Source organism: Haemorhous mexicanus, chromosome 5 (genome assembly GCF_027477595.1).
Source record: "Haemorhous mexicanus isolate bHaeMex1 chromosome 5, bHaeMex1.pri, whole genome shotgun sequence".
Classification (NCBI taxonomy): domain Eukaryota; kingdom Metazoa; phylum Chordata; class Aves; order Passeriformes; family Fringillidae; genus Haemorhous; species Haemorhous mexicanus.
In genome coordinates this window covers 414393-428416 of record NC_082345.1, presented here as the reverse complement: position 1 = coordinate 428416, position 14024 = coordinate 414393, and the positions used below count along the sequence as shown (strand labels likewise).

General features: G+C 40.7%; 1 protein-coding gene across 16 annotated transcripts in view; it reads left to right on the top strand.

Annotated features, from left to right (window-relative positions):
- Window positions 1–14024, top strand: part of C2CD5 (C2 calcium dependent domain containing 5) — a 58909-nt gene that overhangs the window by 16016 nt on the left and 28869 nt on the right. For all 16 annotated transcript variants that reach the window (XM_059847981.1, XM_059847980.1, XM_059847978.1 and 13 more), the window contains 2 exons: window positions 2507–2592; window positions 7214–7322. In XM_059847981.1, the coding sequence (XP_059703964.1) occupies window positions 2507–2592; window positions 7214–7322 (195 nt within the window). The remainder of the gene's footprint in view (window positions 1–2506; window positions 2593–7213; window positions 7323–14024) is intronic.

The following is a 14024-nucleotide window of genomic DNA, read 5'->3' as shown; positions in this document are numbered from 1 at the left end:
ATCTTGTTTAATGGGACTATACAGATACTAATAGTTTTGTTTCCTTATCCAAGAACAGCTAAAAATACTCATTGAAGATTGTAGTGGTTTTATGTCTAAGTACATGGTAATGGTAGCTTAGTAATGCTTGAAAATGAATGAATGAAGTTAGGAATGAATTTACATACATTATAAAGTCTGGTATTATTTCTAGATCTCCCAGCCTTTGGTAAAAACAAATAACTGCACTTCAATGTATATTTACACTCTTGTTCATCCTTACCAGATTCCTGATCAGAAGGAAAAGGAAACTAGCAAGGAATTTTTATGTTGAATTAGTTTGAAATTCTGGAAAAGAAAATCTTGGCTTCATTTCTAACTGTTTGCACTATGCTGTTTGTATTCCATCCTGCTCCTGACACCTTTCTGTTCTTAACACTCTGCTTTCCTCTGCTGCTTAGGAGCTTCTTTTGCTTTGTCATGTTAGCCCTGATGGCTTTAGACCTGAGGACTAGCAAGGAGAATGTGTTCTAGGCATGATATATTAGCAAGAGAATCTGAGTCACTAGTGCTGTGTTTGCTTGCTTTAGGAAAAGCCCAACCTTGGCACGTGTTTGCAGTGCTGTGACCACAGAGCACCCAGGTCACTGTCAGACACATAACCTGCAGCTCAGCACACTGTCAGGGGAGCATGTCCCTGCTATGAGTAATGCCACAGCAGAGGTGTTAGTGCCCCTGTCAGCTTCCTCTGCACACACCTGCTGTGCACAGGTAATGCCACAGCAGAGGTGTTAGTGCACTGAGCAGCTTCCTCTGCACACACCTGCTGTGCACAGGTAATGCCACAGCAAGGATGTTAGTGCCCCTGTCAGCTTCCTCTGCACACACCTGCTGTGCACAGGTAATGCCACAGCAGAGGTGTTAGTGCCCCTGCCAGCTTCCTCTGCACACACCTGCTGTGCACAGGTAATGCCACAGCAAGGATGTTAGTGCCCCTGTCAGCTTCCTCTGCACACACCTGCTGTGCACAGGTAATGCCACAGCAAGGATGTTAGTGCACTGAGCAGCTTCCTCTGCACACACCTGCTGTGCACAGGTAATGCCACAGCAGAGGTGTTAGTGCATGTGTCAGCTTCCTCTGCACACACCTGCTGTGCACAGGTAATGCCACAGCAGAGGTGTTAGTGCATGTGTCAGCTTCCTCTGCACACACCTGCTGTGCACAGGTAGTGCCACAGCAGAGGTGTTAGTGCACTGAGCAGCTTCCTCTGCACACACCTGCTGTGCACAGGTAATGCCACAGCAGAGGTGTTAGTGCACTGAGCAGCTTCCTCTGCACACACCTGCTGTGCACAGGTAATGCCACAGCAGAGGTGTTAGTGCACTGAGCAGCTTCCTCTGCACACACCTGCTGTGCACAGGTAATGCCACAGCAGAGGTGTTAGTGCACTGAGCAGCTTCCTCTGCACACACCTGCTGTGCACAGGTAATGCCACAGCAGAGGTGTTAGTGCCCCTGTCAGCTTCCTCTGCACACACCTGCTGTGCACAGGTAATGCCACAGCAAGGACTTTAGTGCACAATCAGATGTTAGTGCACTGAGCAGCTTCCTCTGCACAAACCCTCTGTGCTAGGGGGAGGGCTGGAGGTGAAACTCTGAAAGAAGGAAGGAGAGAATTACCATGTTATGCAAAATTGGAGTTGATCTCCTGTTCATAATCTGCAGGTTATGTGTGTGCCAATACAGTAATCCAATAAGTGTAGTTTTAAATGCAGAGCAGTAGTAGCCCCTAGCTTATTTGAATGAATCAGATGAGTATTTCATAGTGTAAAATAACTTGTAATTTTTTTCAGAGTTTATATTCAAATCAGAGGATATGCCTTGCCTTTGTACTTTCTTCTTGTTCCTAATCATGCATTATGTAACTGCTGCTGTAATCATGTGTACAGTCTCCTGCTTGTAGTTAGGAAAGGTGGTTTAGTTACCTGAAACTCTCTGAAAACCAGATTTTTATTACTTCTATTAAATAAAAATATTGTCATAATATTAGTGAGAAATGCACAACCATAGAGTAGTCTGACAGAGACTCTTTTTGATAAGGGCAGATAATCTGGTTATATAAAGACTGCATGTGAAAATTAGATCTCTATTTAAATCATAGGCAAAATGTCATAACAAGAAAATAAAATAAAGTTCTGTGTTGTAGGAAAGAGTTTTAAATCCACATCTTTAGGTTTTTATGTTTTAAAGTTGATTTTAATTCAGGTTGACAGCAGGAAAAAAATCTTAGGTTGGGGGGGTTTGTTCAAATACTATAAAATCACTGCTAGTTGTGTGAAAAGGAAAACCTAGAACAACCCTCAAGCCAAAATTAAATTTTTGATGCTTTTTTTTCCCTTAAAAATTAAAATAACGGGGATACTTTGATTGTTTTCAATGACTCATTTTTATCTATTTTGAACTCACCCTTTGATTACACATTATAATATATGTTTCTTTGAATGTCATTTGTACTGATATTCTTCAGGAATGGGCAGTGGGAGTGCTGGAAAAGAAGGGGGGCCATTTAAAACTCTTTTAAGACAACAGACTCAGTCAGCTCTGGAACAAAGGGTAAGGCATTTTATACTTCCATTTCTGCTCTACTGAAGTGAAAATTTATTTTGTAGTAAGTTAATGTTTGCTGTTACCTTCTGTTTGAAAGCATTTAATTTTAGGTCTGAACTTACAACTAGTGTTGACTGCTTAATAGCCCTTTTATACACAAATTATTTAAATATTAGTATATTACTAAAGCACTGGGAAAAGTGGAGCAATTAACTGTGCACGGCACTCAAGTAATTGCAGTGGTATTAAGAAGTTATGGGAGAAATTACCATTGTGTGATCTCTGAAAGGTACTGATGCATGTTAAGTTGAACACTTGAGTAAAGACATGATGTTAAAGTTTTTACAGAAGCCAAATTCAGAAACATTGGCATAGCTTTAAACAAGCTGAAAATCCCATTTGGGTTTGGGAAAAGTTTCAGGTTTTGGGAATGGAGTTGATGCCTTGTGCCCCATTTAATGGAGTAAAAGGTAGCCTTTAATTGGGAACTTGAACCTGAACTACTTGCCAAGCTGTAAAAGGCATTTATAGATTTAAACTTTTCCTCTCTTGGACTAAAAATGCCATCTGTCCTTATGCTAAATAGACTATATGATGAAAATAGTGGTTTTAATTAATTGTTTACGTGTGGAATTATTTTTTTATAAACTATACCCTGCTTTGATCAAATGTTGATAATGAGGTGTCTTGAAGGAAGAAATGTGAGTATATTGGTACCCAGAAATTATTGTACTGCACCTAAGCCAGTGCCATGGGAGCATGTGTGCTAGCTGGGAACAGAAGCACGTGCAGCTGTGGGATCTCAGTGGCAGTTTGTGCCCAGAGCTCAGGGTTGGGGTGAGTGGATGACTCTCTTGTGTCTCTGTGCTGCCGTGGCTCAGGGAGGATCGCCCCGCGGGTTCTGTGCCAGGCGGGTACGTTGGAACCAGCGGGACCCCCAGCCCTTTCCCTGCTACCAGGCATTTCTGAAGCACCAGCTCAATATGGGGGGTTGGGAGCCTTTGCAGAGTTCTTTGATTTTGTTCATGCAGAATTTTTAAAATTTGTTGGTTTTAAGAGCATTTTTTAGATCAGTGTATTTTGCATGTTGATACATTTCAGTTAGCATTTTAGTTTAGGTATGAATACAGAGCCATGGCTTTTTGCTTTTAATTTTTTAATTTGGCTGAAGGAATGCTTTAAAACAAGCCCTTTTTTTTGTTCACCTTTGATTTTGCTAGCATTTAGATGTTCCATGGCTGATCTTTTTATTTCCTTAGGAAGCTTTTTAAAGACAATAAAAAAGTAAGTTGAGAGCCCTTAACATATTTTTAGAGCCTGAATTATTTGCACATTATTTTGATGAGGTCTTTGTATTGGCTAGTAGAAAAAAGATACTGTAAAATGAGGCAGAGATATTTGAATCTGTTATTGATGGCAATTATGATGTAGCAGCAAAGCATGTGGACAGTTAATTGATAAAAAATATGTTCATTCTTTCTTCTGAAAATTCCGTATTGGATGTGGTGTTGCTGTGGTGTTACCTCTTTTGGTTACCTTGAAGTTAACTGGAATGAATAGCATCTATAAGTTATTTTTTCTCTTTTAGTACTACACCCATAAACAGTGCACATAAACATCTACTTGTCTGGATTACTTACTTACTAGGATAGCAAGTATTTGGGAAAAGCAAGAATAAGTTCAATATATACAATGCAGTTTCACATGTATTAGATATATTATAAAATCCCAGAATACTTTAAGGGACCTTAATGGTCATCGTATTCCAACCACCCTGCCTTGGGCAGGGACACATTCTATGAGACCAGGTTGCTCAAATAGTTCTTTTGAGTCTTAGATTATTGGGGTATATGGTAATGCTAAGGTACCTGAAAATAAGTTCATTTAGTTGCATGTCTCAACAGCTTTTTTTTAACCAAATGTGGTTTTGGTGTGTTACTTAAATAACCCTAATTGCAAACTGAACAGGGTTAGTTAGAAGGGTAATATTCCTCAATTGCTTCCCTGAAAATAAATCTGTAGAAAATACAGTGGAAAACTCAGGTGCATGTTACATTGTACATTAATAACTGTTGGCAATTTCCTGGACATCTGTAGATTGCAAGAGTAACTGTAGCACAGCTACAGTTTCTGTCTGTTTTTAACTAAAAATACATGCTGCATTTCCATGAGTAGGAAAATTTGATGTTATCTTACTCCTCAAACCTTAGCCTGTATTTTTGTAGAAATGGCCAAAAGCTGCTCTCAGTGGTATTTAGTGTCTCGCTTCCACAAATTCTGGACAAATTCTGGTTTCTTCCTGTTTTTACGTTCTGCAAGTGCTTGAGGGATCTCTTCGGCTGCCTTTTCAAAACGGGGGTCTGGTGGCCTTCATCTCTGAAGGGCTCTGCAGGAAATCTGTTCTCTGGGAGATTTGTTTGGCTGAAATCCTAACTTGAACATCTTTTCTTTCCAGCGACTTCGTACCCACCCATCCCCTCAGTTCAGGGCAAGCAAAGCTGTGAGGTTGTTTGGCCACCTTGTGGGGTGGCACAGTAATTTTGAACTCTTACAGTTTACAACATGTACCTGAGGCTGGAACTTGTATTTAAGTAATATAATAATAACATTTAAAAAACCTCTAAATTAAATTAAAAAAGAAAAAAAGTCTTCATATGAAGTGATGGAGTTCGATCTGTGTCAGAATGACTGAGATTGTTAACAGAATTCTGTCACAATGGTTCAGTGAGTCTGTTACCCAGATTTGTCTGTGGCTCAAGTTAACTGAAGAAGACCTTATTTTGTCATGTGTCATAATACAGGCTTGGGAGTATTGATATATTTGTTGGGATGGAGCCAAGTTGTTATTTGAAGTTTTACCTGGTTTATAGTGTAGGAAATCAGGCAAACTGGAAGTGTGAGCATGTTAAAATTACTTGCAGTACACAGCCTTATGGAAAGGAGCAGAAAGTGGATAAACTTCTGAATTTCCACTTAGATTAAAAACCATCGGATTTGCTCAAGCTTTAGAGCATGGAGTATTGTTTCCTGTGCTCACTCCATACTGCTTCAGCCTGGTGTAAATGTGTGTGTATACATAGAATGTAAGTGTAGTAAAGGCTTAGTGGAATTCCATATAGGTGGCACATTCAGAAAACTCATTTATTCATTTCTGCAGTCCTGGGAAAGCAAGTATTTTGAGTATTTTGAGTATTCTGATAGCTTGCAAGGCACTTTGCAGTCTCTTAGAACCTTCTGGGGGAATCTTCACTGCATCCCTCTCTAGAATCCGTCTCTGCTCCTGGAGAGCCATCAGTCAAGCAGGTTTGCAGAATCCTGGGGTGAAATCTTCCTACTTCTTAGTTACAAGTTAAGGCAAAACTGCAATGTTTGGCTTTTGTGAATTTTTCTTTTTCTTCTGATTATTGATACTATGGTGGCTGATTTCAAAGTTTGCGTTTTAATTTTGGAAGTTTAGGCCAAATGAAAATCTAGAGAACTTAAAGTTTGTAGGAGCTTTTAGAAGTTCTAGGAGTTCCTATAAGAAGGGTGGCAAGAATCCTGAAGTATTAACTTTTAAACCTACGTTGGGCTTTAGTTTAAGATGATTTTTCATGCCATGTATTGCTGGAGGAACTTGATCCTCACTGAATCTGCAGCATGTGTGCTGTTCAGGTAGAAGCTTGGTTGAATTGTACTCTTTCCAAGTATGTGAGAAAGGAATCTATCCTGTACTTTCTCTCATATAAAAATATGGTGTTTATTAGTTCAATTTAATCAGTTACTATTATACAAAACGTGACTGCATGATTTTTCTTTTTTTTTCTGCTTTCTGCATTTAGAATTGCTGAACATGAATTATTGCCTTTCCCCCATAAGTGTGCTATTATGTATATATTAGACATTTCACAGAACATCTCTGGAGCAATTAAAATCTAGGTTTGGGCTCAGCTTCTTTGAATATGACTTTTATTTCATCAAATGTGCCTTGAAAAATTGCCATTATTACTTCCTTTGCTCCTTTCATGAATTAAAAGCTGGAGTAGTTACTGAAAGTTAACTCTTCATTTTACTTATTAACTGGAAGTGAATTATTTTAGTTTAAGAATTTACAGTTGTGTTTCAAGACCTATGCTTTATTTTAGAAGCTGTATATTTACTCGTTATATTTAGAGCTTACTCGCAGAGCAGTCCTTTTGATATTTTTTAGATATGTTTTCCTGTAATAAGACAGTCCTCATTCTTGCAAGACTAGTTTTTTTCACCCTGTGCTTCAGAATCAAACTGCAGTCAGTTGTAACAAAAACACCTGAAAATGGAAAAAAAAAATTATTTTTTTATCAGCAACGAAAGAAGAATTCTGGTGTTTAGCAGGCGTGGTAAAAGTGGATCAATAGAGATTTTTTTAATCTCTAAATATCTAAAATTTTGGTTGTTTATCACTGTTGTGCTGAGAAACAACTCTGTGGGGGAAAAGTATTCTTTGAGTGTGTGGGACCTGTGCTTTCCTGATCCGTGGCTCTGGGGCACCTCTGGCCCAGGGCACTGCTGTGCTTGCATTGCAGGGCAGCGAGAGCTCGGTGCATGTTACTGCCCCTCGCAGGGCTGCTCAGCAGGCACTTAATCACTTGGTTTGTAATGCCCACAGGAATTCCCCTTTTTCACCCTGACCACCTTCCCACCGGGCTTCCTGGTCCACGTCGGGGGCGTCGTCAGCGCGCGCTCGGTGAAGCTCCTGGATCGCATCCACAACCCCGGTACGTGAGCACGGCAACGCGGGCCTGGCACGGGCAAGCGGGCCTGCCCGCCATGGGAACGCGGGCCTGGCACGGGAACGCGGGCCTGGCACGGGAATGTGGGCCTGGCACGGGAACGCGGGCTCGGCACGGGAACGTGGGCCTGCCCGGCACGGGAACGCGGGCCCGGCACGGGAACGCGGGCCCGGCACGGGAACGCGGGCCCGGCACGGGAACGTGGGCCCGGCACGGGAACGTGGGCCTGCCCGGCACGGGAACGTGGGCCTGCCCGGCACGGGAATGTGGGCCTGCCCGGCACGGGAATGTGGGCCTGCCCGGCACGGGAATGTGGGCCTGGCACAGGCACATGGGCCTGCCTTGCTGCCTTGGTGGCACCAGGCCTGAGGAGAGGCAGATCCGTTCCAGCTGTGCACAGCCTGCCTGGCACAGCCTGCCTCCCAGCCTCGGTGGCACCTTGAGGAGGGACAGACCTGTTCCAGCTGTGCACAGCCTGCCTGGCACAGCCTGCCTCCCAGCCTTGGTGACACCAGGCCTGAGGAGGGACAGACCTGTTCCAGCTGTGCACAGCCTGCCTGGCACAGCCTGCCTCCCAGCCTCGGTGGCACCTTGAGGAGGGACAGACCTGTTCCAGCTGTGCACAGCCTGCCTGGCACAGCCTGCCTCCCAGCCTTGGTGGCACCTTGAGGAGGGACAGACCTGTTCCAGCTGTGCACAACCTGCCTGGCACAGCCTGCCTCCCAGCCTTGGTGGCACCTTGAGGAGGGACAGACCCGTTCCAGCAGGGCACAGCTGAAGCAGTGCATTGCAGAGAGCCATTGAGGCTTGGAAAATGAGTTACTCAAAGGTTGTGGTTTTAATGAGAAACCTTTCAGCAAATTAAACTAGTAATAAAAATGCTTTGAATCAGTAACTCTGCACTGAAAACTAGCTTTGAATTATTGAGGGGTTAATTAATTTTTTGCCACTTTTTGTGATTAAAACTTGATGCAAGTGTTTCCATTCAAACAAAAATGAGATTAAATGCTTCATCTTAACTATGAATGTTTTCCCATTTTCAGCTCCTTGAAATCTTTAAGGACTAATGGCTACCGCCTACAACATGGTTTTTAACCTTTACAGCTATTTCTCTTTTCTTAAAAACCTTTACTGAACAGTACTTTAAGGTTTTTATTTATTCTTTTCCTGGGATTCCCAGCACAGGAACACGTGGGGTTTGCATGTCTTAGTTCTAGTGTTCTGGAACTGAGTGACTTTTGGCTCTGAAGACTTGGTTGTTTAGTCACTGAGACCAGATGAGGAATGCTTTGCAAAAAGTTGGAGTTGACAGCGCACTTAAAAATGCAGAGGAGAGTAAAAATAGCACCTGTAGTGGTTTTGCATGCACTAGTCAGGAGTAATAAAAGGAAGTTCATGCAAATACATCCTTGAAAACAAGTACAAAAACCACAAATCTTTTCCTTTTCTTCCTATGGCCCAGAGCAAGCAATTCTCCAGGCAGGTAGATCAGATTGTTGCTGATCTAAAGATTCAGCAAACTGGCAGCATGTACGCAATGTCGCTCTTTTGTTCTCCTATTCTAAGATCTGTTTACACAGTGAAGAAAAGATTAAAAGAAATGTCAGAATGTAATTGATGTATCTTTCTTTGCCACAAAGTTATTTTAGGATTGTGTGCTTTCAACAGATTTCTGATACGGGTCTCTTATGTGTAAAATTTACTCTGTGATAGATGTAAGACAGAGTATTAAAAAAAAATCAATTCAATTTGCTCAAAAGTATTAAAACTAATTTCTTGCATTATGCACTCCTTCCTTTTTGCCAGCTGACTGGAAGCATATAAGCCATAAGGCAAGAAGAGATGTGTGTTTGCAGAGCTGCAGTGTTTCTGTGAGACTTGCACATTGCTCCTGACAAGTGAATGTAAAATGCATGATCCTTGCAACTCCCACTGCAAAAGAGCAGGAACAAAAGGGGGAATGAAGGCACATGGCTGTGAGGGGGAAGGTGTAGGAGTAGAAAAAATTCTGGTATAGTTATGATTGTGAAGCATTTGAGTCAAATAAGTCTGTAAAATATTAAAGGAAGCAAACAAACTGGCAAAATAATGAATCGGGAAAACATGGAAGGGGAGAGAACATCTGCAGGTGGATTAAGAGCTTGCCAATAGGACCAAACTGCCATACACTGTCCACTTTGGTCCCTAGTGCCAGATTGCTATAGCATGCTCCTTTTCCCTTTCTATTTCAGCCTCTGATGAACTCTGCTGTCTGTGTCTTTCCAGTTCCTGTGGAGTGGTGTTGTCAATTGTGTTCTTGTTGGTAGTTTTTTTCACTATTCTGCTTCTGTAACTGATCTACTAATTTGCTGTTTTGAACTCAGCCTTTGTCGGAATTATGGGTAACACAAGATCATACAAACTGCTAGACTGGAATAGTTTCAATTCAGGTATTTTATTAGTCATTCAGTACTACATATGCTGACAGAAATTATGGCAGCTCAGTGAAGTTATTAGAAATGCTCTAGGATATTTAGGTTAATGCCTCAAATTTAAATCTATTTAATCATCCAATGCCTAAATGTCACATTTTCATGCTGTTAAAGACTTTCTTTAAAATTACAAAACATTGTTTTAGTATAAAATAGTATTGCTGAGAATAATTTAATATCCATCTGGAAAGCTGAATGTTCAGATGTTTATTTAGTAGCCACTTTCAGCTCAGCATCCATGAAGGAAGTAGTTTAGGATAAGAGAATGGGTTCTTCCTTACACAGTTGGGATCATGTCAGGTGTGGTTTTTTTTTTTTGGTTTTTTTTGGTTTTTTTTGTTGGTTTGGTTTGGTTTGGGGTTTTTTGTGTAATGGGGTTTTGGGTGTTTATTTTGGACTGTTGGTTTGATTTGGGGGGACTGTTGGTTAGTTTTGTTGTTTTGCATGGGCTTGCACTTTCTTCAACCAAGGCTTTCCTCCTGATGATTTCCTTCAACCAAGGCTTTCCTCCTGTTAATTTCAGGAAATCAATGAATGTGTTTGTTCTTAATACTAGCTCTAAAACAACAGATCTAAAAAATATCCAAGAAAAATAGAGAACTATCAGTTTAAAGAGAAGAGTAGTATGTAACCCAGGATTTGTTGGTTCATAAATCTTGTATTGTAAAATGCAGCCAGTTACAGGACTTAAAACATAATTATTTGAACTTTTTAATCACTTCATTACCCAGCTTGAAAAAAGCCCCAATATTATTTTTTATGCAGTTTTAGTGACCAAAGTGTGTGATTTCCTTATACAGCTGTAGAAGGAATGGATGAGTTGGTGCAGTCTAGGTGCAGTGAAGGCTTCTCTCTGTCATGTTTTCCCTGTGGAAAGATAACATGCTCTGGAAGAGGGGCAGGCATAGTTCTTTGCACAGAGCATCCAAGCCAGTAGGCCTTGTCAGACTTGGGTGTTTATAAAGCTGGCACCATAAAAAGGTACAAAGCTGACCTCTGAGGGCTTGCTCCCCCCAGAAAATTTCCTTTTTGTTAATTCATTCTTGCCATGCAGCTCTGTATCATGCTCTAAAATTCAGTTTAGATGTGCAGTTATTAAAAACCAGACATTTTTCATTCTGCAAATTGTTCAAAAGTAGGGAGAGCTTAAAACTATTGACTCATTTTTATTGTTCCTTTTACAGTAACCATCCTTTAATATTGTGATTATGAGCTTTTCTGGTTTTGTTGGTTTTCTTTGCTTGTTCTAAAGTGATAATCTTTTAAAATTAATTTTCAGTATATAAAAGAATATTGTCAAATTCTCAGATCTGTGACTGGTATGGCATAGTCTGATCCAAGGTGTTAAAAATGTGTTGAAATTTTTGTGTATTGTGTCTGCCCTTGAAAAGTTGGAATTCATTGTTGGTTCTTCCAGATTGTTTAGTAGGATGTTTTTATTGAAAGAATTTTATTAGAATAACGGAGTAAAGGAGTTTATGTACAGACACTAAACATGCTTTGACTAGGCTAGAAAGTGATCCACAATGTAAGATTAGTAAGTGGAGTGCAAGTCAGGAATTCAGTTCTTGACAGAATATCCAAAACTGTTGTTTGAATTTTTTTAGAGATTACAGGAAAATGAATGTGCATTTCTATGTATATGAAACATTTTCCCCAGAGTTGGAGTAGAGAGGTCTAAACCAAGGAGGAACTGTGGAGTTAATCCCTCCTGAGAGCTGGCAGTGTTTCTGTAGCCTTGGTGTGTCTGTGGGAGAGCTGGTTAACCCTGCTGCTGTGGGATGAGCAGGTTACACTCCTGTTCCTGAAGTGTGGATGGGGCTTGTGCAGTGCTAGGTGTGCTGCTGGCCAGAGAGTGTCATCACAGCCATAAGTGGGCTAAAATTGTTTTCCTTTTGGAGAATGTTCAGGCTTCATTTCAGCTTGCTTAGTGACTGTGTAGTGCAGGAGGATATTTCTTTTCCTTTTTTTTTTTTTTTTAATTTGTCTTGCCAATGATTTAATTGTATGTAAGATACAACAGGAGCCTCCAGTGGTAGGGAAACATCAGAGATTTGAAGGCGTTTGAAAATCAAACGTGGAAGTAAAGACTGACTATTTAATGAATGGAAAAGCAGCTGCTTAAGTATCTGTGATTTACATATAGTTGAATGAAGAATTGTTTAAATGTTTGTAAAAAAACAAAAAGGGGGATATTAAGATGAATTTGCAAAGTAAAAGTAGGGAGTTGAGCAAAAATTCGTAGAACAGAGGGCACATAATGCAGTGGAAGATAGCCTCTGGGGCTGTGTCTGGGAAAGAATGAACTCTAAGGATAAAAATGTGCCCGGAATCCTCAGCCCAGGAGGCTGGATCTTTGTTAAAGGATGGCACTGAGGTTAAACACAGAGCACCAAGGTAGGCAGTGCAAGAACTTGCTGAATAGAGGCTCTTTTTCTATGTGGCTGTTTCATAGCACCAATATGTCATTTCTCACATAATCAAGTGTTACACTCCTCATTCAGGAAGCTGCTCCAGCAGTGCATCTTCAGCTCCAGTAGTCAGAAATACGGAAAGAAAAAAGATTGTTAAAACCTTCCTAAGCATCTCCTGAGCTCCTTGTGCAATATCCAGTCCCACTGGTGGAGTGTGAAATTCTCCAGAGTCAGTTTTGCATATGAGGAAACACAAGAAGAAAGCTTGGCTATGTTTTGTTTCTGTAACTGAATGTTTTTCTTCCACAGAAATACAGAGAATGTGCAAATTACATTTCCAGCTGCTTTCTGGGGTGTAAGTGTGGCCCAGTTGTGGGAACACAGCAGGAAGTGTCAGAATGTGCCTGCTGGTGTCTGGTGTGGTTATCCTTCAGACCAAGCAGTAAAAGCCCCAGCATTTTAAGGTTGACCTCTTGCCTTTTCTTGGAGAATTTCCAGGTTGGCATCTTGCCCATCAGAGTGTGTTGAATGAAAATGGGAGGTTAAAGCAGTTGTCAGAGGCTTTTTCTGACAAGAGTGAGGGGTGTGATGGTCTCCAGTAATAATTGACTCCAGTTTTCTGCAGCCTTTCCAGAGGAGTGAATGTTGCCAAGTCATTTCTATGGTTAATGTGAGTGGTGTTTGAATATTATTTTTGGAAGCAGATACACCCTTATGTCAATGAAATCATTTTCATTGGGACTGTGCTTTTTTTTCTTTGAGAGAGAGTTCTAAGTAGATATTTATGTAACTGAAGAAAGGGTGGTCACTGTCACTGAGCACAGAACAGTATTCACATGTTTTGTTAGAGATTAATTAATAAATAAACTTGGCATTTCAAATCCTTGTTTAGAATTCTTTGCCTGCCTAAGTAATGCTATTCCATACTGCTTTAAAACTCTCCCGAAATTCTGGCTAAGTGTGTGAAAGCCAATAGAAACTTTTCTTTGCACAAGTGCTCCAGAAAAGCCATTGCTTATTGCACAACTACACTTTGGTTTTGAATTGATAGTACACCAGAGAGAGAACCTTGGTCTGGCAAAAATTGCATTTTTGCACATAACTCATTCTAATTTCAAAATGCTTAAACTATTGTCTTCATAAAATTTCCTTCAGGGATTGCATTGAGTTTTTTCAGCCTTCTGATATTTGCTTCTGTGGTTGCAAACATACAGTTGTAGAACTATCTGCCTGGCTCAAAATGTGTTATTGTTAGAAGAGAGCCAGAATGATTCTGGTTGAACCAGCACCTTCCTAATTGCTACATAATTACAGCTAAACATGGCCTTGTAAAGTGTCTGCTGAGGATTTGTAGGAAGATATACAGGCAGAGAACACAAGTTCTAAATGACTGTAACAGGATTACAGCAATAACTGATCTATGTCAATGGATGATAAATATGAGGCACAAGAGATTTTCTTTTTAAGTCTCCTTGCATCCAGAAGTTCAAAGTTTGTCTTAGAACAGAATAAACAGTTGTGAGTGCACAGAAATAATGAATGCAGAGGTTCTGCATTCATCCTCTTCCTGCAGCAATAAAAAGATAAAATGGGGTTTAGAAAGCCCTGTCTCGTTACAGCACAGAATCCCCAGCTCTGGGTAACAGCCCCTGGTTGTAGTCATTTAAAGCTTTTCTTTGGAGATTGCTCATGTTTTAAAATAGGTTGTACTTAGTGTGCCAGGGTAACAAAGCAACAGAGACACAAAATAGAATAAGTAGTTTCTTTATGACCTGCTGAGTCACCATTCTAGGATGAGCGAC